Consider the following 21,573-nt stretch of genomic DNA (forward strand, 5'->3'; position numbering starts at 1 on the left):
ACCTTTTTCTTAGAATCTTTATGACTACGTGCAGAATAGCCCGATATTTTCCAAAATTGGACCACTGATACACAACTAAATGATCAACTTACAGTAAAAATTTGAGAATATTTGACACACTTTTCGAAAAGTTACAGCTACTTGAAAACTTTTTGAGGGGTGAAAATTTTGCCTGTCCCGATCATTTTGTCTATCCCCTGTATAACCTTTCCTGTACACTTAGTACTAGAATGGCCAAAACTAAACATCCTAATGTAACTCAATTCGGGTCATATCCTGATCATACTGAGGCTTTCCACGGACCAGCACGAATTCATTTTAATCGATGTTTTTTAATCTACTTGATATATTTGTATACTATTCCTTTTTATGTGAGAAACCATTTTTTCATATCAAAAGTTCATATTTTGTCTCGACTAACTTTCAAATAGGGCCTATGAAAAAATGGAACAAAAGCAAATACAAAATTATAACATGAATACGGCTTGTTTGACCTTGTCTTCAGCAAAGTTGTAGAATAATATATGTAGGTTCTCAGAAAAATACACATTGAAAAAATTATTTAGTTTTTCTTCTGAAAAAACTGAATTTTGTTACTAAAAATTAAATATCTCAAAAAGTTATTTTTTAACCTTCGTGGCTTTTTGTGAAAAAAAAGTTCATTCTGTTAGCTATCATCTGTAAAAATTTTATAGTGGTAAAAAAATGTACAAAAAAGTTATGGCACTTTAAACATTTTAGGTTGCGTGTTTTTTTAGAGTGTATGACGAATTTCCCGCAAACTCGATTTTGGGGTTAGCAGCACCCTCTCAGAATTCAATGGAATTTTGTAGGTATGAAGACTATGCACTTTAAAGCAACTTTGCATACTTTGTTGTTGTTTTTTTTTTTAATTTATCTACACTAATATTTGAAAAGGGCTTAAGTTTTGACCATTTTTTTTTTGAACCAATGTAACTTAAAAATAACATGACCTACAAAAATGTGTGGTATGGGTAACTTAATCAATTTGTGTGAACTTTCAAGTAAAAAACTGAAATATTGGAAAATCGATTCCTACACGCTAAAAAAAGTTAAAAAATAATTTGAAGTCAATTTGGAATACATGGCCATTTGCGAAATTAAATTTATCCTATTTCGGAGAACCAAACCCCACACCAACCATTAAGAATAGAATTCAAAATGGATCAAAGTAATAAAATTGCACAAAATGTGTTTTTTTTTAAGTCAAACCAATTTTTGGGTATTTTTATAGTGGATTTTCACATATTAATATTGAACATAGCTTTATATGTTTCAATTATAAATCTATCCAATACAAAGACTATAATTTGGGATTCTCTTTTTAACCAGAACACCAGATCTGTTACACAGAAATTCAGAATATCAACCAGAAGTCTAATTTCAACTTAAAAGTTTCCTTATTCATAGGAGAATCAAATAAATACTTTGCATCAGATAGACTTGTGAATCAAACATATGAAGCTATGTTTAATTTAATATATGAAAATATCTGTAAAAAAACGCCCTGGATAAAAACTTTTGTTTTCTACCGCACACGCAAAATGATGACATGAAGTATTTGTTGTTAGGAACCGTCCATTAAAGACGTAGCATTTTAGCGGAAGTTTATGATATTGCTAGGAGCCTTCTATTAGAAATGGGAAAATATACTTTAAGAGGGGAGGAGCTGTCAAAAATTGGCCACTAATGCTACCGGGATTTCGAATGCAATTAATCACTTTTCACAGTTTTTGGCGTCTAATTTTTGAATAGCTAGCGATATGGTCAAACTCAAACATTACAGAATCTTTGAAAAAGGTCAAATAAGGAACGAAACGTCGGGTTAAGAAAACATATAGTTGTTTTTGATTGACCAAATTAGACTGAAATGCCAATTAAAGATATCATCCAACGTATAGTCGATCACCCAAAGAAAATCAAACTCAAAGCAATAAAACAAGTACGACCACAATTCTCATCAGTCAACGAGATTGAAACTTTTACTGCAAATCATTTTATTGCAATAGGTAAATATCATTTAAAATAAAAAATCACTAATTTTGTTTTCGAGATGAAATTGATTGGTAAATGAAATACCTTTGCATGTGCCAAAAATATGTTTTCCACACCTGAATTAACCACCCCAGAATGCGAAATGCTAAAGTTTTACGGGTTTTCTCAATGTCTAATTATTCAAGTTTTAAGTTTAATAAATTTCAAGAAAACGCCTTAAAGTATGCACTTTCCATACTGATAAAGTGATTACTTCCGGAAAAGTGCAATTTTATGTATAAATTTGAATATTTATAAAATTTTTGATGATGAAATCGTGTTTAGCAAATACTTGGCAGCTAAAAGCATCCATTCGAATATTCATTACATGTGCGATTAAGCCACGGTAACACAAGCTTGAAAGGGTATTTGAGATTCGCCAAACACGCAATTACGGAGTATATTGAATTTAATACAGAAATATGTGACTAATTGACTGTAAAACATGTAACTCATCACTCAATGATCCTTCAGCCGGATGATGGTCATTTTCTACAAATTGTTTTAAGATTGGAGCAACATTTTTAACAAATGATAATGACCCTCACGTCGAACAATTTCACCCCAATGATCGATTTCACCCGAAATCACGGTACCTCAGAAATGCTTTTCTTCAAAAGTGCCCATCTTGCGATATATGTATGGCAAAATTTTCAATAATTACAAAAATGTCATGTTTTCCAAATTGAAATATTTTTTCTTATTCGCATTTTTTTTTTTTACTTTTAAAGCGTATTGACATTTATCAATGTTATGAAAGTTCACATGATTATCTAAAAGTCACCCATACATAACTTTTTTGTAGGTAATGTCATTTTTAAGATATATTGAGTAAAAAACGGACAAATACTTTAGCCCTTTTCAAATATTAGTCTAGATAAATAATAAAAAAACAACGTATGCAATCTTGCCTTTAAAATACATAGTCTTTAAACCTAAGAAGTTCCATCGGATTCTAAGTTAGTTTTGCCAAACCCCTACGGCGAGTTTGCGTGAATTCGTCATACACTCTTAAAACACACAACCGAAAATGTTCAAAGTGCCATAACTTTTTTGTACATTTTTTTACCATTATGAAATTTCTACAGATGGTAGCTAACAGAATGAACTTTATTCTCACAAAATATCACGAAGGTAAAAAAATAGCTTTTTGAGATATTTAATTTTTAGTAACAAAATTCAGTTTTTTTAGAAGAAAAACTAAATAAATTTTTCAATGTGTATTTTTCTAAAAGCCACCATTTATTAATCTACAACTTTGCCGAAGAGAGTTTTCCCATCGAACAAGCAGTTTCAGAGATATGATTTTTCATTTGCATGTGTTCCATTTTTTCATAGGCCCTATTTGAAAGTTAGTCGAGACTTCATAAAAAGTTTTAATATGAAAAAATGGTTATTTATATTGATTAGAACAGCTGTGCGAAATTATATGCAAATCAAAAGTGCAAAATTAAAAAAATGGATTTTTTTCGTGCTGCTTCGTGGAAAGCCTCTACTGTGGACAGCAAAAAGATACTATGGAATACCATACGTCTCCTTGAGACTATAATAACGATGGAAGCATGGAATTCTTCTCCGCTGCACTTTCACAGTCGCTTCCCCCTGACCACAAATTTTCTGCTCTAATTATACTTCTAAGCTTGCTTCCAAACGACGACGGTTAATTAAGCTGGAAAAGCCACGTCACACTCACGTTGGGGGCCGTTTTATTTCCATATTCTCCCACAATCAGAACGAAACACTCTCCCACCACCATGAGCGAAGCCTAACGTTCCAAAGCAGCGTGTGTAAATCGAAAGAACAAATTCATATCAAATATTCATAAGCAAAGAAAGTAACTACTAACTGGTAAACCACTCTCCACCCAAGTGGAGGGGGAAACCAAGTCAGATTGAAGTATGAGAACTTTAGGGGCTCACTTGAGAAGTTGATGGATCGGAACAGAGGTGAATGACTACTTGTTGCTGGATTAGTAAAAGGAATATTTACAAAAAAAAATATCACAAAGATAATCTGTGGTCAACTTTCCAAAACATCCGTTTCTTCCATGATTTTCCACAGCTCTGTGCGGTCTGTTCGATACTGTCGTATACCACCTTGAATTCGATGAACAGTCGATTCACGGCACTGTACGGCAAATCATTCAGAAATGGATTTACCGTACAGTGAAGATCTGGTCCGCTATCGACCGGCCGTCGATGAAGCCGGCTTGATAACTAAGCGACACCCTCATAAGTACTACAGAGCGTGTGATTGGGATATGTATTACACTGACCGGCACAAAAAAAAATCCACCATATAGTGATTACAGTTTCTGAATGATAAAATATAGCTTTCAATGAATGCACTACATCCATTTTACATTGTTTTAGTAAACTGTGTTGATAAATAATTGTTTTTTGAGGAATAAAGTGAATTCAGATAAGATTGGGAAAATTGCCTAAAATTGGGTATAACAGAAAAAAAAAGATCCAGGCTCTCCAGTTAGCCTAGCGGTTAAGGCTATGGATTGCCAATCCGGAGACGGCGGGTTCGATTTCCGTTCCGGTCGAGAAAATTTTCTCGACTCCCTAGGCATAGTGTATCATTGTACTTGCATCACAATATACAAATTCATACAATGGCAAGCAAAGAAAGCCCTTTAATTAATAACTGTGGAAGTGCTCAAAGAACACTAAGTTGAAGAGAGGCAGGCCAAGTTCCAGTGCTAACGTCAAGCCACAAAGAAGAAAAAGAAAATTGGCAGAGGAAAGGTAGAGCTATTATTTACAATTACAAAAAGTTGGGTCGACCATATTGATTTTGGCCGCCATCTTGGATTTTTATACCAAAACTTTTTTTTTCACCATGATGGCAACCACCGATTTTCATTTTTTTTTTTACATCAATTGAAATCTGAGACATTTATACATAACATATAAAAAATAAGAGATGTCTTTTTCTTCTTTCAAAAGTTACATGCAGTTTTGTAAATCAATTCACGTTTTCTCCATACGTTTCCATGCGCACCGACAACGACATGCAACAGAATCAGAGTTCACGCCTGCATGTATACACAGAGGCACCTGCAGCATAATTTGGGTAGGGTTGCCACTATATTTTTGAACTTATCTGGCAAGTCCGTAATTAAAAATCTGGAAAAATCTGGCACTATACATAGCTTTAAAAATCCTCAACTTTGATCAAATTTTTACTGAATTTTTATAGTTTGAATAATGAAACAGTGTCGTTTTCTTCAATAGTATTTGTTTTATTAGATTGGAATGCCTTTTAAAAACAATTTCATATATAGTATGATAAAAATCAAATGATTTGTTATCAGTAGTTTATCAAAATTATCTTCAATGTAAGTGTTGTGTTCAATGTGCAAAATGTTTACAGTCATTGAGAAAGAACTTTGCTAACTGGACTATTTCTGCATTGAATATGCAAAACAAAAAAAACATGGTCTTTTCTCCTCTTCATCGACTCAGTCATTTTAGTCAATTTCCACCAAAACAACTATACACTAATCAAATGGTATATAAGCTGTGTAACACATCTTTCTATAAATGCATCGAAAATGCAAATAATTTAGACTAAGATAAAATAATAGTCCTAATCAGAAGACGCTTAAAATTAGCTGATTTTGGGGGCCTTTGACAGTTCTCCAATGAAAATGACAGTTCAGCGTTTGCGCCTTTGTTCGGCAGTTGTATAAGTGGCATACACGGACCTGTCAACTGAAAAGGCCTATTACTAAATCTTATTCATCTGTAAAACCAGTAACGGCAATCGATTTGAATGTGCAACGAACAGATTTAGATGAAAGACGCAGAATTCTAGCGTAACATGTGAAAAGGGCCTAAAGGCTTTTTGTAAATAAACATGTTTCGTTCGCTGTAGGACTCATCTTGATCCACCCACGAACAACAACACACTTAACAGATAGCCCGAAGATAAATCTTTCTGATAAGCGTGTTGATGTGCGTGGGTGGATCAAGATGAGCCCTACAGCGACCGAAACATGTTTGTTTACAAAAAAGCCTTTAGGCCCTTTTCACATGTTATGCTAGAATTTTGAGCTGTCCAAAGTTGCTAGATCAATATGATACACATTCAAAACATCAAGGAGGAATTTCGTTGCTCAATAGTCTGGCTAGAAATAAAAAATCTGGCAAAATCGATGGTTTCTCTTTTTGTCTTTTTGCTACCTGAAAATCTGGCAGTGCCAGATAAATCTGGCATAATGGCAACGCTACCGGAGTTTCGTTTCGGTTTTTGACTGTTTCTCAATGATGCGGGCATTGTTTTTATATCTTTTTTAGTGTTTTGAAAATCTTAAACCTTCAGCTTCCCATTAGTGGGTTCAAATTTTAAATTCGTGTTCGTAAACACTGCAAAATATTGCTGCAGTTATGTAAATGACCGGCACCGGGCCCAATGCGCAAAAGTGGCATGATATACGAAACTGCAGATAACTTTTGAATGAAGAAAAAGACAACTCTTATTTTTTGATATGTTATGTATAAATGTCTCAGTTTTCAATTGATGGACTTTCAGAAAATCGCCACCTAAACCATTTTTGAGGATAAGGTGTAAATAGTGGGCCGGTCTCAGCGAGAATTACTCATATGAGATTTATTTTGACACTAAATTTGAGGGTGATATGGGGCGGGTTTTTTTTTCATGAATAATAAAATGGGTAAAATTTTCCCTAAACTACATAAACTATCTGTAAGCAAAAATGAATGCTATTAATCTACAATATAACAATAATTCGGCAGGCTCTTGAGCCAAAACACAAACTCTTATTATTGAAGGCGGATCATCTTTTTGTTATTTTGTTTTGTTTAATAAAACTGGTATTGCCTCACAGACTTTTTTTGTATTCTATACTAAAGTCGTCTAGCCTTTTAGCCTGCCACACGATTTACAGATGCAAAATGATCATTCCCAACTAACATTTAATGTAAATGTAAGCGTCAACAAAGCTCTAGTAATTCGGCTTAAGACTGAGTTACTGTGTTATACATATGAACAGAAGCTATGCGAGCTATATACCAATGAATCTGAAGAACTTAGTCAACATGCACAAGCTGTGTAAAAAGAGCTTCTCTGCGACCAAATTAAAGCTTCTTCTCGGCTCTTATGTAACCACCAACTCTATAACATCTTTGGAAATCGCTTTTTCAGCCTTTTGGCAGCTGTTAAATAATAGTTATACGGCTACACCAAATTATTCGATTAAATATAATTTCAGGTTGTGGAACGAACCTGGTGTGATGGTTAAAGCACGTGACTATCACGCCGAGGACTTGTAATCAAATCCCACTCCCGGCAAACTCGCAAAAAGTGAGTTCTTCCTTCGGAAGGAAAATAAAGTGTGGGCCCCGAGATGAACTAGCCCAGGGCTAAAAATCTCGTTAATACAGATAAAGAAAATCAGGTTATGATACCGTGATGCAATTCGTGTATGACTAGAAGTATCTCTTTAAAATTGCTACATTGTTGTAATTATATAAATAGCATGGAAAACAGCCCGGCTTTACAATTGAGCCACAAAAAAACTTATCCAGCTTCATCTAGCCGAAAAAGCTTGTGAAACGTCAAACGCAATAAAGTTTACATTCAACAAGCTGTGTGGCTTCACAGTTTCTTCATCACAGCTGTTCTATAAAAAGCTGCAAAGCGCTGCCGTTTCGTGTATTTGGCAACCTTACAAAACGGACTGCATAAAATCAGCTGTTTTATTGGCAGGGACTCTTATTCGATTGGCACATCTTCCGGCCACTCTTCCGGACTTGAGTTAGAGTGCAATAAAAGCAACCCGAATGATTTCACAAAACTGAGATGGATAGCTGTAAAGTATATGTATTGCAGCTATTTATCCCACTTACAGTTTGTTTTGACAATAATGTTCCGACAAGCCGTATTGATGAACCGTTTCTTTGATATCGCATAACAAGCTTCAAAGCGCTGCTGGTATGTTAATTTGGCAGCATTACAAATTGTACTGATAGTAGCGGCTGTTCTATTGGTGGGGATTCCTATACGATTAGTTTAATTTTTTACAATTCGCGGGAGTTGGATTAAAGTACAATAAAGGCAGTCTCAGTAACAAGTGATTGATTTCAGAAAACTGAGCTGGGTAGTTGTATGCTGTTTGTAGTGCAGTTGTTTTCTGCTTTAATTCGACAGGTATACAGCAGAAATCAAATTACTGAAGCTTATAGCGCTGAAAATGTTAGTTGGGTTATCAATTGATAACTGTGGAAATGCGCTCATAGAACTCTAAGCTTGGCAGCAGGCTTTGTTCCAGTTGGGACGATACACCAAGAAAATGATTTCTAGCTACTACCAGTAAGAATCAATACATGAAGTACAGATTGACTTAAAATCTCAACGCTACCACATCGAAACTACATTGTGTAAATCGCTTGGTAAATCGTAACATTTATCATTACATGGCGACCGTGACAAGACGTGAGTCTTAATATACTACAGCACTGTCGTCCACTTAGGCGCTGACCACTACCAGGTTCACTGTTGTATAGTGTTTTTGCTATTCTTTCTTCCAATATTCGCACTACGTGACCAGCCTTCTGGAGTGTACTATGCGTTTAACAATATACGCTTCTTTGCACTCTTGAAACACCTTTTCATACATTTCCACTAAGAATTGTTCACAGCACTTTAATATTTAAGCCCTCTACGGCCTTCGACCTTACTGCTTTCGGCTCCCGCGGTCGGTCAATTCGTGACTCTAACAACGCGTAAAGGTGAATGTCTTTCAGCCCGATAGGAATTTGTAGAGATGTATACTGGAAGTCGGTGATGCTCGGTCAGGCACAATTGGGCATCTGGGTACCGCTAGCAATCGCTCTCCGAATTGGAGCCTCCGAAACTTCTCGCAGTTCTGGATTCGGGGATCCACAAACCAACAGAGTTAATTTTCAATTTGAACTAGATCAGCGCCGGAAAACCACACTTATGGCAACCTCATTTGCTATTTTGTTTTGATTCTGGGCTCCGTTCACCTCGTTCCATTAGCAGAATGACATCTAAACCATTTTTAGTTTAAACGATGGGCAGATTAACGGGGGTCAAATCAGAAAGCGTTCAGATTACATGCGGCTAAACCAACGGGGGTCTCAGGTAACAAGTTGATGCTGAATAATCGTTATCCAACCATTTTAAAGCAGCCCTAATTTGAACAAAAGCCCCTAAACATCAAATTTTGGTAATTTTATCCAACTTTATGCTGGTTTGAGGTTCATTTAAAGGCTGATTTAGGGCTTAATATGCGCTTAGTAAGCAATCTGTTAAATTTATTGAATTTGGTTGAAAATTTAAATAAAAAACTAAAACTTATGTTCATCATTGGCGACTTTATATTTCCAGAAGAGATGCTTCGGAATGTATAAATTAATCTATGGGATAACTGGGCACTGAACTCGGAACTCCTGATTTATAGTCACTCACCTTACTACCTACACCACACACAAATGTATACCTATCCCCTCGAAAACGATAGCAATGCTTGTTGTATCTGAATAATCAAGAACATTAGTTGAACTAATGCTGATTGAGGCTGAAGAAGCTATGTGGACTCTGAGAGGACTCTGAGAAAACACTGCTTGAGTCAGCTGTCAAAAAATATTTGATTAAAGGTTGAACAACAGATGATTAATTCTGCAAATTGGTGTACGTTCCAAAGCCGTTCCAAAAGAGATGAATAATATTCTATGCAACTTGATATTCTGTTATCTATGTATTGCTGATTAAAGAGGTTGAACAAGCAATACTTCAGACCAATATTCAGATGTCATAGTATTAAGCTACTGCCAGCATTAACCAACCAATATTCAGCTAACACTCTCACTATTCAGCATTCATTGTAACTTGGGGTAGACGATATCAGGATTGTCCGAATTTATTGAACCTTCCGTAACTCGCGCGGTTAGCAATCACCACCAGCAAAACGCTAATTCTGAATACAAAATACAACAGCGCAATCGCTCGAGGGTTAACCTTTGCATCACGTTGGGAACATCTCGCTTGCTTAGTGTATGGTTGGGTCAAAAATAACCCTAATGCCAAAGGAGGGTTAAGCTCAGTTCTTAAGATCTACTGATCACTGTAAATATTTAAACTAAAATCGGCAATAGCTCTCATATGTATTTTATTTGTAACTAGCTGTCCCGGCAAACTTTGTCTTGCCCGGTTGTGGTGGTTTGACAACTGTTGAGGTCATTGCAGCACCGCACTCTAGATTGGTTTCAATTGGATCGTGCTGATTTCCTTCCCAGCTCATGAAAAAGCAGTACTTTAACAATTTTCCTACTTTTATAGTTGATTTTCACAACTTTTACTACTTATAAACACAGCCACAATGAATACAAATCTAACCATGCAAGAGTCATCCTGATAGGTCCGCCCGTTTGTGAGTTTTGTTGCCTCAAAGGGACTTCAAACTCATTTATATATATATAGATATACATACTTATTAGCGTGGTTCAAAAAATCGTTTTTGCTCCACACTGATTATTCGATTTATAACCAGATTCTATGCCTTCTCCCAAAATTTGAGCTCATTTGGTTGAAAATTTAGAGTGCACAAGCCCTTTAAAGTTTGTATGAGAATTACTATGGGAAAACGATGTTTTCCCCAAGTGCCCTAGAGGATTAGTTGACCCTTGGTACTCCTAGGCTACTCTATGAGCTACAACTTTGCCGAAGACCGCATTAATTAGTTTTCGATTTCTATCCAACTGGACAAACTTTAACAATGATCCTCCAGCTTCCCAGCAGGCAACATTGCTGCATATGGCGCCAAAGATAGCACACTGAAATCATGGCTACTATGTTTCACTGCAAAATGCAGTGATGCCCGACGATAAGTTTAACCACCATGAGTAAAGATTTCGATTCTGCATAAAAATTGGTAACTAATTAATTAATGAGGCATGCGATTTGTATGCGGTCTTCGGCAAAGTTGTATCTGATAGAGTAGCCTAGAAGTACCAAGGGTCAACTAACGCTCTAGGGAACTTGGGAAAATACTACGGTCAACTGAATATTTAGCATCCTATTCAACATCATATGCGATCGTGTGTTGGCTGGGTCAATTTTCAACCAAATGAACTCAAATTTTGGGAGAAGGCATAGAATCTGGTTACGAATCGAATAAGCGGTGTGGAGCAAAAACGATTTTTTGAACCACGCTAATACTTATAGTGGTAAAGCATTGTGCATTGAGAATTCGTGCGCATGGTATGTTTTATGATGACCCTCTTAACCGTTATGTGTCCGACAAACTATTTGCTTTTTTCTACACCGTGCTTTTTAAATGGGCGCTGGGTACCCGGGTACCCTATCGGCCTTATGTGTTATGTTAATCATCACAGTCAACCTTTGAACATGATTCTGAGTTCCAGCGTAATAGCAATGGGAACAATTATCCTTTTACACAAACCTAACCTACCCAAACTCAAAACGCAAGAACATCGACCAACTCGAAGCAGTGCTAGTCTACCGCCAAAGAAGGGGGCTTGTAATAGTTGTTTTACATGTCATTATCGAAGACCATCGCCACCACCACCCACTACCCACATCCTGCTACAATCGTCCTGGGAGCTTCCTTTTCCATCCTGTACCCGCTAGTGCTGGTGACCAGTCACGATGTACCTAACTGACGTGGTGCTCTACCAGAGGCGACTTGCTAACCGGCCCACTAAGTGCTGCTGTTCAAAGCGTTCTCCGTACAGTCAGTTATCACCGCATGCTTGGATTGGGCACAAGTTAGAGTCGCGACGAGTGTGCGAGAACAGAACATATTATTTTTGCTCACATATTAATAGAAGAGTTAGGAAAAAAGTAGAACCCATTGATATAGGAGGAGATTTGGCGCGTGGCGGTTTAAAAGTACCAGTGACCAGGCGCATTATCAGCTGAACATTATCTGAGCTAACAAGCAATACTGCTCACGGAGTGCCAAGAGCTTGTATGTTCCGGTTTAGCGGATTGGTGGTCAGTCGTAAAACAGAAGTCGCGTGCTGTGGTCGGTTTGGGGAATTTGCGTGTGCTTTCCGGGTTGTAAGATTCGAAGAATTAGTGCCATCCTGATAAGCGGTTGGAATTGGAACAAAAACTTCATCGGTCAGGACAGTGCCACAGAATGCGCATGGATTTAGATCAATGATTCAAAGGGTGTGTAGAACATCACAGTTTTCTGATGAAACACAGCAGTAAACAAACAAAGGGGCCGATGCGATGATGATTAATGTTCCTCACTAAAAAAAAAAGGGAACAGTCATGGTTGTGGATTGCCGCGGTTATCGAGTATGCTGTCATCAACGCCTCCAACAAGAAACAGAAAGAGGTGAGTGTTGGGTTTGCATAATTTGATGATTAATAATGTGATTATTTGGGTTTTCTGGTAGTTTCGTCAATAATGACATGGTAGCAAAGCAATCCCTCAATGCAATGTGTACAAAGTAGCACGCCAATTGGTACAGCGAAAATGAAATAATTATCATAAAGTAACTATCATTAAGCGCCTCCATGGACGTTCAGCGAAATATTGTAAATATGGAAACGCATGGTAACTGAATGAGAAAAACAGTCATTGATAGCATCCACCCCAATTGCTAGATTGTCTTCCAAACTAATCTGAATTATGTACTCCGTGATTGACCCGAACCAATACATTGTACACTGTACGCGCTTTGAAGCAGCATAAAAAAAGTATGACCACAAACAAACAGACGTATCACAGGAATAATTTGGCATTTAAATCATCGTCACGAAAACATAATCGCCCAATGCTAACTACGCTGTTTCGCGAAAACGCTGAGTAGATGGCAGTAGTGAGCAAACGTCAAAAAAGAGCAAAAACGATGCGAGCGCCGTGAATGAGCGATTTGCGTACTACAGAATATTTGAATTTTTCGTTAAAAAGGGTAACGATGGAAGGTGATTAGAGCGAGACGTCTGTTTGTCTGTGGTATAACGGTGAATTAATCGACGTGAGGGGCATTTTTATTTGTCAAAAATACCGCTCTAAACTTCAAACAATATGTGTGAAATGGCTACTATCTGGCTCAAAAGATACTGAATGATGAGTTTACATGTTTTACAGGCAATTAGTCACATATTTCTCTATTAAATTTAATATTTTCCCAAACTGCGCGTTCGGCGAACTTTAAAGACACTTTCAAACTATTGTTGTCGTAGCAATATCGCACATGTAATGAGTATTATAATGAATTTTTCTAGCTGCCAAGTTTTTGTCAAACCCGATTTCGTCAACAAAAATTAATTAATGCATAAAATAATACTTTTCGGAAGTAATCACATACATAGTATGGCAATTGCAGACTTTCAGGCGTTTTCTGGGGATTTATTCAACCCATATTCGCCCAGCGTTCTATTTATACAATAGGAATGTACGACAAATGCCCTAAACGCCCAGCGTCCTATATGTAGGGCAGTCCTTTTGATGTGAATATCTCCAGAATTATGCAAATTTTTAGAATTCTGTCTTTTGAGAAGTTTTCTTTGCATCCATACCTTGTTCATAGTGAACAATATAGTTTGTGACTGGTTCACTAGGTGGCGTAAACGAGGCTGCAAAGATTACATATTATCACGATCTATGAGCTCCATTTCCATTATTTGCGAAATAAAAGTATTTCCTGAAATCTTGACAATGGTTCAAAATTTATAGTTCATGTCTTCAGAGTTGTAAATCTACAGGGGGTGGCCAAAATATTTGGGATAGGCAACTTTTTTTTCTAACAAAAAAGTTCAACATGCTATAACTTTTCATGGAGTGCATCAAAAAAATCTCTGTTTGTCAACCTATTATATGTGCATCATTGGTACAAATTTGGGCTCGATTGATATATGTTTCGCAAAGTTAGAACCGTTCGGGTAAAACACTATTTTTTAGACAACTCATTTTTGAGCTGAATTGAATGAAATTTTCAACGTACACTAACACTATGTAAATGCTTCACAAACTAAAACATAGGTACTTTTTAAACGTTGAAAAAAATTATCATAGATTGACACTTTTTGGATTTTTCTCGAAAAAATGTATTTTTTTACATCAATGTAAATAAATTTTAGTGTTGATATCCAAAGATTTTCCACTTCTGTTCTCAAGTTATCTCTAATCAGATATATTAGAGCCTATTTAGATTGAAGGTAGAACACATTTAGTAATTTTTGTGTGGTATTGTAAATTTGACTTATTTTCCTCTATATGGGTAAAAATTTCAACCCGGTTTAACTTAGTTCGCCGTGAGAAAATATTACATTTTATAACGTCGTATTAAGTATCGTTATATCGTTGATAAACGTTATAAAATTATTCAATTCGGTTCACTGGTTTCCGAGACATGACAGTTCAAAAATTAGTTGTCTAAATAATAGTGTTTTACCCGAATGTTTCTGACTTTGCAAAAAATTAATCAATCGAGCCCAAATTTTTACCAATGACGCACATATTATAGGTTGACAAACAGTAAAATTTGAGAATAAAAAGAAAATCGAGTTAAGTACTGTTCCTTTGAATTCCACTAAGAATTTGCATCCTTTGACAGATACATATTTCGACCTCAACTGTAAGGTCGGCTTCAGTGTCTTGTACTTGACTCGATTTCCGACACTGAAGACGATCATACAGTTGAGGTCGAAATACGTAATTGTCAAAGGATGCAAATTCTTAGTGGAATTAAAAGGAACAGTACTTAACTCGATTTTCTTTTTATTTACAGATATTCCCCTAACAAGCCCAGGTGATTCATCATCAAAATTTGAGATTTTTTGATGAACTCTGTGAAAAGTTAAAGCAAGTTGAATTTTTTGTGGGAGAAAAAAAGTTGCCTATCCCAAACATTTTGGTCAGCCCCTGTATATAAGTCAATATATGTATGTTTTTATGTTTACATGTTTGTATGTTTGTCTATTTGTATGATTATATGTTTGTATGTATGTACATTGGCGGAGCCAGCTTTTTCTTTTTTCTTACTCACTCTCCTAAACATACACGAGAAAGAGCGAGATGAAAGAGGAGGCAAGCTGCCCCCTCTTTTATCTTTCTCCTTCTCGTGTATGTTTAGGAGAGTGAGTGAGAAAAAAGAAAATGCTGGCTCCGCCAATGTGTGTGTACGTACATGTTGCAGCATAACTCTGGAATGTCTCAATCAATTTCAACTACATTTGGCATACACATTCCTTAGATTGTGGAGTTGTTTGTAGGAATATTGGAATTCAAAATGGCGGCTTAGGTTCCAAGTTGGCGGCAAAAACTCCAGAATGTATGCTATTGACCGGCAATGCTGCTTCGGATACTATGCAATATGGGTAACTATCGATCGGGCTTGAAGAGTAAAACTCAAAAATATATATCCGACGTCATTTTGAAATCCAAGATGGCGGATCATATTCAAAATGGCTTCCACGGAATGGTAATTTGAGCTATAATACCATGCGATATGGGTATCTATCGATTGGGCTTGATGAGTAAAAGGGTAAAGGGTGACGTAGAATCTTTCGAAAAAGATTCACCCACGCACCAAATGCACCATGTACAAAACGCTAATAAGACCGGTGATCCTCTATGGGCACGAGACATGGACCATGCTCGAGGAGGACCTACAAGCACTCGGAGTTTTCGAGTGACGCGTGCTAAGAACGATCTTCGGCGGTGTGCAGGAGAACGATGTGTGGCGGAGAAGGATGAACCACGAGCTCGCTGCACTTTACGGCGAACCCAGCATCCAGAAGGTGGCCAAAGCCGGAAGGATACGGTGGGCAGGGCATGTTGCAAGAATGCCGGAACCCTGCAAAGCTGGTGTTTGCAACTGATCCGGTTGGCACAAGAAGGCGTGGAGCGCAGAGAGTACGATGGGCGGACCAGGTGGAGCGTGACTTGGCGAGCATTGGGCGCGACCGAGGATGGAGAGCGGCAGCCACAAACCGAGTATTGTGGCGTACTATTGTTGATTATGTCTTGTCTTAATGATGTTGAACAAATAAATGTATGTATATGTATGGTGACGTAGAGGGTCAGGGTAGATGGAAGGGTAGAGGGTAGGGTGAACAGTAGAGTAGACGATCGGGTAGAGGGTTTGGGTGAAGGATAGGGTAAAAAGGGTGGGGTAGAGGATAGGGTGAAAGGTTAGAGTAGAGGGCAGGGTAAGCGGTAGGATTAAGTACAGCATAGCAGTATGGTGAAGGGTTAGAGTAGAGGGTGCGGTAGAAGGTAGGATAGAGGATAGGGTAGTGGGTATGGTAGAGGATAGTGTATAGGGCAGATGGTAGGGTTGAGGATTATGATAGAGCGTACGATAGAAGTTTGAGATAAAGGGCAGAGAAGATGGTAAGGTAGAGGGTAGAGAGTAGGGTGAAGAAGCTAGATGAGACTAAATGAGAAATAGATTTTCTCGAGCTACCTTCAGAAATTCTTTCCGGGATTTCTTCTGGCATCCCTTCGAGAATCTTCACAAGATTCCTACCGGGATTCCTTCAGATGTACCTTCCGAAATTGCTCCTGAGATCTCTGAGGGATTTTTGCATCGCTTTAGAAAATCCTGAATGGATTTTCTTTTATTCTTTTCGGTATTCCTTCAGGGGTTCGTTCTGGAATTCCTCCAAACATTCCTTCCGAAATTCCTGCTGTAATTCCTTAAGCGATTCGTCCCTCAAAGGAATATGTAAAAATATAGATTTCTGCCGAGATTCTTTTAGGTATTCGTGCCAAGATTGCTGTCGGAATCCCTCCAAAGATTATTCCTGTTTGTTTACATTCCTCTCGGGATTTTTCAATAATTCTTTCAGGGAGACCTGCCGAGCTTCCTGTCAGAATTCCTTCAGTGATTTCTTCAAGGATCCTATCAGGAATTATGTACGGGATTTGATTTGTGACTTTCAGGGATTCCTTCCGATCGTGAGTAAGAGAAAACAAAGAAACAGAGAGAAACAGACTTTTACACTTTATATCTTTAGTAAACCATGATGTCATCTGTTATTATTTGTATTTTTCTTGAGTAGTTATTCTTTCTTTCACTAATTATAGATGTATTGTACCTATTTGGATAAGAACACAACGATAGTATAAACGTTTTGTTAAAATAAAGCTTAAGAACAAAATTATCAGATGTCGAGGACCCATTAAAGATATTTTTTGGATACACTTCTATTTTTTTAATGTATATTTTATTGAAACTTGATTGTTGATAACAATGTTTTTTTTATGAAAATTACAATATTGTAAGACACCTTAGGCGTTAACGGGTTTAATATTCTCTTTTGAGATACATTGTCCTTATGATGTGGCTAATCAATAAAGCGTAGCTTGAACTTGGTAGGTTGGGCTGATCTTGAGAACGGCTTCTTTTGAATTGTTGGCGTTTGAAAAATAGTTGAATTATTATTTCAGCCTCTTGTTATTTCAGCCTTTTGTACGAATTTAGTAAACAAAACCCATATTTGGACTTATGATTTAGATTTAGACTTAAAAAATATTTTTGAGAGTTAATGTGTATTAGGGCTTTATCAAGGTTACCCCAAAATGAAAACGAAATAGATTTATAAGTTGTGCGTTAATTTTTTATTAGTTAAATTGAAAAATATGGGCCTAGACCGTACCGCACTGACAATCGATTCGGCTTCTGAAAAAGGTAGCATCCATAAATGACGCAGCATTTTTAAGCTGATTTTTTTACACCCCCTCCGCTCTCGTAGCCTTTCCTATACTGCCCATGTTCACATAGTCGACGTAACCACCATTGCCAAGGCACACATACACAGGCCAATATCTAGCACATGTGCATTAGTATGGGACAGAAAAAGACATTTCATTCCTGTATACTTTTTGAGTTCCATCTCGGCCCCTTATCAACTGTGCAAAATTTTAGCTCGATCGGAGAAACTATATTTTAGCGAGCACCATGTGTACCACTTGTAATACATCGCAAAATTGTAATTATCTATGTGTATATGATAGAATATACCTTAATCAAGTTTTAGCACAAGCAGATGGAGGTGATCATTGCGATACACAAACGTGAAAGTGTTTTGAGTTATCGAATCCTTAATAATCTTCACAACATGTTCATTTCTTTGCATTAGTCGACCAAAATTCATAAAAATGTCCAAAAATGTACATCCCTGTATGTCTGTAAGCTGAATTATTGTTATATTGTAGATAAATAGCATTCATTCTTGCTTACAAATAGTTTCGGTAGTTTAGAGGAATGTTTAAAAATAAATTCGCCCCATATCACCCTAAAATTGATAAAACTCATGTCAAAATAAATTTCAAATGTTTTAAACTTCACCATAGCATACACCAAGAAGCAAAACATTTTATTTTTTTTTTATTTTATTTATTTATTTATATTTTTTTTATTTATTTATTTATTAAAGTGGATCTTTTAACTATTGTCATTCGGATCCACTAAAGTGCGATATTAAGCGTATTTAACTATTACACATTTAACTCAAATTTTATCATACATATCGATTTTCTTAAGATATTCAATGACTCTTTTTGCTTTATCAAGATTATCTTCTAGCACATCTTGAAGATATGTTGAAATATCTGCTCTATCTCTCTCTTCTTCTAGAACTCTGGACAATCGGTCATAAAGTGTTTAACTGATAATGGGGCGTTACAATGTTGGCACCTGGGGGGTTGTTCCTTTTCCATTAGGTATTGGTGAGTGATCTTTGTATGCCCAATCCGGAGTCGGGCCAGAACAGTATCATCCTTTCGGTTTCCGATGAATGCTGATGTGAAGGGTCTGACGTAGGGTTTAACTTCACGTAGTTTGTTGTCCCTAGTAGTTGACCATAGGGCCTGCCACCGGTTGATAAATTGATTTTTAACGATCGTTTTGATTTCATTGAGATCCACTGGAGTCACCGTAACGTAAGTTTTATTTATTTATTGTTCTTCATCGGGCATTAAGCCTTAATGAAGCCTGGCATGAAAAAGCCTTTTTGAGTTGCCCACATCACTCGGCTCACTCAAAAAGGTATAAAAACCATACATTCTTTACAGGTTTACAATATTACAATACATATATACAAGAGGGCTTAAGAACTAAATAATTAAAAACCACAAACCATAAATATTTAAAACCATATTTGTATACAAAAACTCACACACATACAAAGCCAATTGCGCGTTGTGCAGCGTTTGACCGGCTTCTTCACTATCGATGACTTTCCTGGAGCCTTCGTTTGAATGAGCTGGAAGAAGTGTTGAAGTCGAACAGCTCGTACTCATGGTTGAATATCTCCGACATGAACCGGATTGGTTCATGCGATCCATAACCTGTGTTTCTCCACTAGAGTAACATGTGAAAACATGTGAAAATTTGGGAAAATTTCGAAGTTTCAGAATTAATTGCTAAGTGGATCTTTTTTTCTGTCATACCCAATTTTTAAGCAATTTTCCCAATCGTTTCAAAAATCACTTTATTCCTCAAAAACCAAATATTTTTCTACACAGATGAATAAAACAATGTAAAATGGATGCAATGCATTCATTGAAAGATATATTTTATCATTTTTGCATGTAGTTTTCATTAAAAACTGTAACCACTCTATGGTGAACAGCTGGGCAGCACGGACGTCAACCACGAATAGATGAGCCGTAGTCCACGAATTTGACATGTTTGTGAAATGAGCCATTTTACGAGACGTTTCGGATCAGCTGATCGCTCATTTCATGAAAGAAAATTTGACAGGAGGTTGCGCCCAAGCCCGTGAGTGTTAATATCAATATCAACACTGTTGTCGTTTCGTAAAATAGACTATTGACACTTTTGGGCACTCTGACAGATCTGGGATGTGCACGACATTTGCGAATTAGTCATAACCATAAGTTATTACTTAAGTAAAACGTGTAAAACTAGCAAAGGGTTATCAAAATTTTAGCGTGCAATCGTTCGAAATTACACGACAACGCGAAGATAGCAAATAAATCAGCAAGAAATTATGTAATGCATAAATTTTCAGCACAAACAATTTTGAACGTGTTTTTGTTGTGAGCTACGGGGATTTTGCCTTTCGCTGGCCCCCTGATGGCGGATCTTTTTTTGTGCCGGTCACTGTATGTTCGTGCAAGTGGTTAGGGGCTGTCCATTAGTATGGGACAAACATCAAATTCTCGCTCCAGTCGACTTTTTCGATTCCATTTAGGTCCCATATGAACTGTGCAAAATTTCTGCGCAATCGGTGAAACTATAATTTAGCGCAAGCGGTTCAAAGTTTTCATAGGATTTACTATGGGAAAAGTTACACTTTCAGATAAAAAATCCCAGAGGTCGCCCTTTGTCCCCTTAATTCAAATCGATCAATGCTCCTTGTAGAAAAATCATTTTTGAAACTTTCCTTCGAAGACCGCAAAACGATTGGATGCTTGTGGAAAAAGTTATTGATTTATTACCGATTAGTGATCCAACGAACGGCTTTTTGTTTTGTTTTATTAGCAGCACTGTAGCTGCTATTTCTGGGGGTGGTGATGCCTCCCGCCACCCCATGCAACAACGGCAGCAGCAGTGCTGCTGATAAAACAAAGCAAAAAGCCGTTCGTTGGATCACTAATCGGTAATAAATCAATAACTTTTTCCACAAGCATCCAATCATTTTGCGGTCTTCGAAGGAAAGTTTCAAAAATGATTTTTCTACAAGGAGCATTGATCGATTTGAATTAAGGGGACAAAGGGCGACCTCTGGGATTTTTTGTTTGAAAGTTTAACTTTTCCCATAGTAAATCCTATACAAACTTTGAACCGCTTGCGCTAAATTATAGTTTCACCGATTGCGCTGAAATTTTGTACAGTTCATATGGGACCTAAATGGGATCTAAAAAGTCGACTGGAGCGAGGATTTATTTTTTCCATAGAAGCGTGTCCCATACTACTGTCCATTTATTACGTAAGGCAATTTTCACGATTTTTCGACACCCCCACCCCCCCTTGTAAGATTTTTTGTATGAAAACCCAAATATTGTTGTATGGCACGTAAGATTTCTCAAATCCCCCCTCCCCCCATAAACCCTTAGGTAATTAATGGACGGCCCCTTAGGATAAGTTCGGTAGACAACATTTCTTCATGTAGTTAAAACACTTTGTACGTTTCACATTTTATTCTCTAACGGAGTGTACACTCAACTGTACTTGACTACGTTGTGTTATTGACTAGAAACAATGGGTCAGATGCGCTAGGCAGATGATGTAGGGCTAGAGTTTAGAGTCGGCAATACGGATGGTGAAGATCTCGTCCAAATACCCATATAAACCATGTCCCAGGCTCATGTGCATATTTCTGACCAGTTTTATTAAATACAATACAAGATTTAACCGTTTGATAGATGTTAACGTGGAAGAAAATCTTTAACTTTGTATTATTCATTGATAAAATTATAAATGTGTATTGAAAACCACAGTGGCGCTTACGTCGACTATGCGAATATGGGCAGTATCACATAGCATTGAGTGTGATTCATGGACCTAC

The 21,573-nt window shown here is 37.0% G+C and overlaps 1 protein-coding gene across 3 annotated transcripts in view; it reads left to right on the forward strand.

Moving 5' to 3' along the window:
• Nucleotides 1-21,573, forward strand: part of LOC109399110 (uncharacterized) — a 141,039-nt gene that overhangs the window by 101,438 nt on the left and 18,028 nt on the right. Inside the window, exon 1 of one of the 3 annotated variants that reach the window (XM_019671555.3) lies at nt 11,803-12,418. The exons of the other annotated variants lie outside the window; for them this stretch is intronic. Within the exon in view, the coding sequence (XP_019527100.3) occupies nt 12,352-12,418 (67 nt within the window). The 5' untranslated portion in view covers nt 11,803-12,351. Of the gene's footprint in view, nt 1-11,802; nt 12,419-21,573 lie in introns of those variants that run through there. 3 annotated transcript variants of the gene reach the window in all.

The sequence above is a fragment of the Aedes albopictus genome, chromosome 3 (assembly GCF_035046485.1).
Source record: "Aedes albopictus strain Foshan chromosome 3, AalbF5, whole genome shotgun sequence".
Taxonomy (NCBI): domain Eukaryota; kingdom Metazoa; phylum Arthropoda; class Insecta; order Diptera; family Culicidae; genus Aedes; species Aedes albopictus.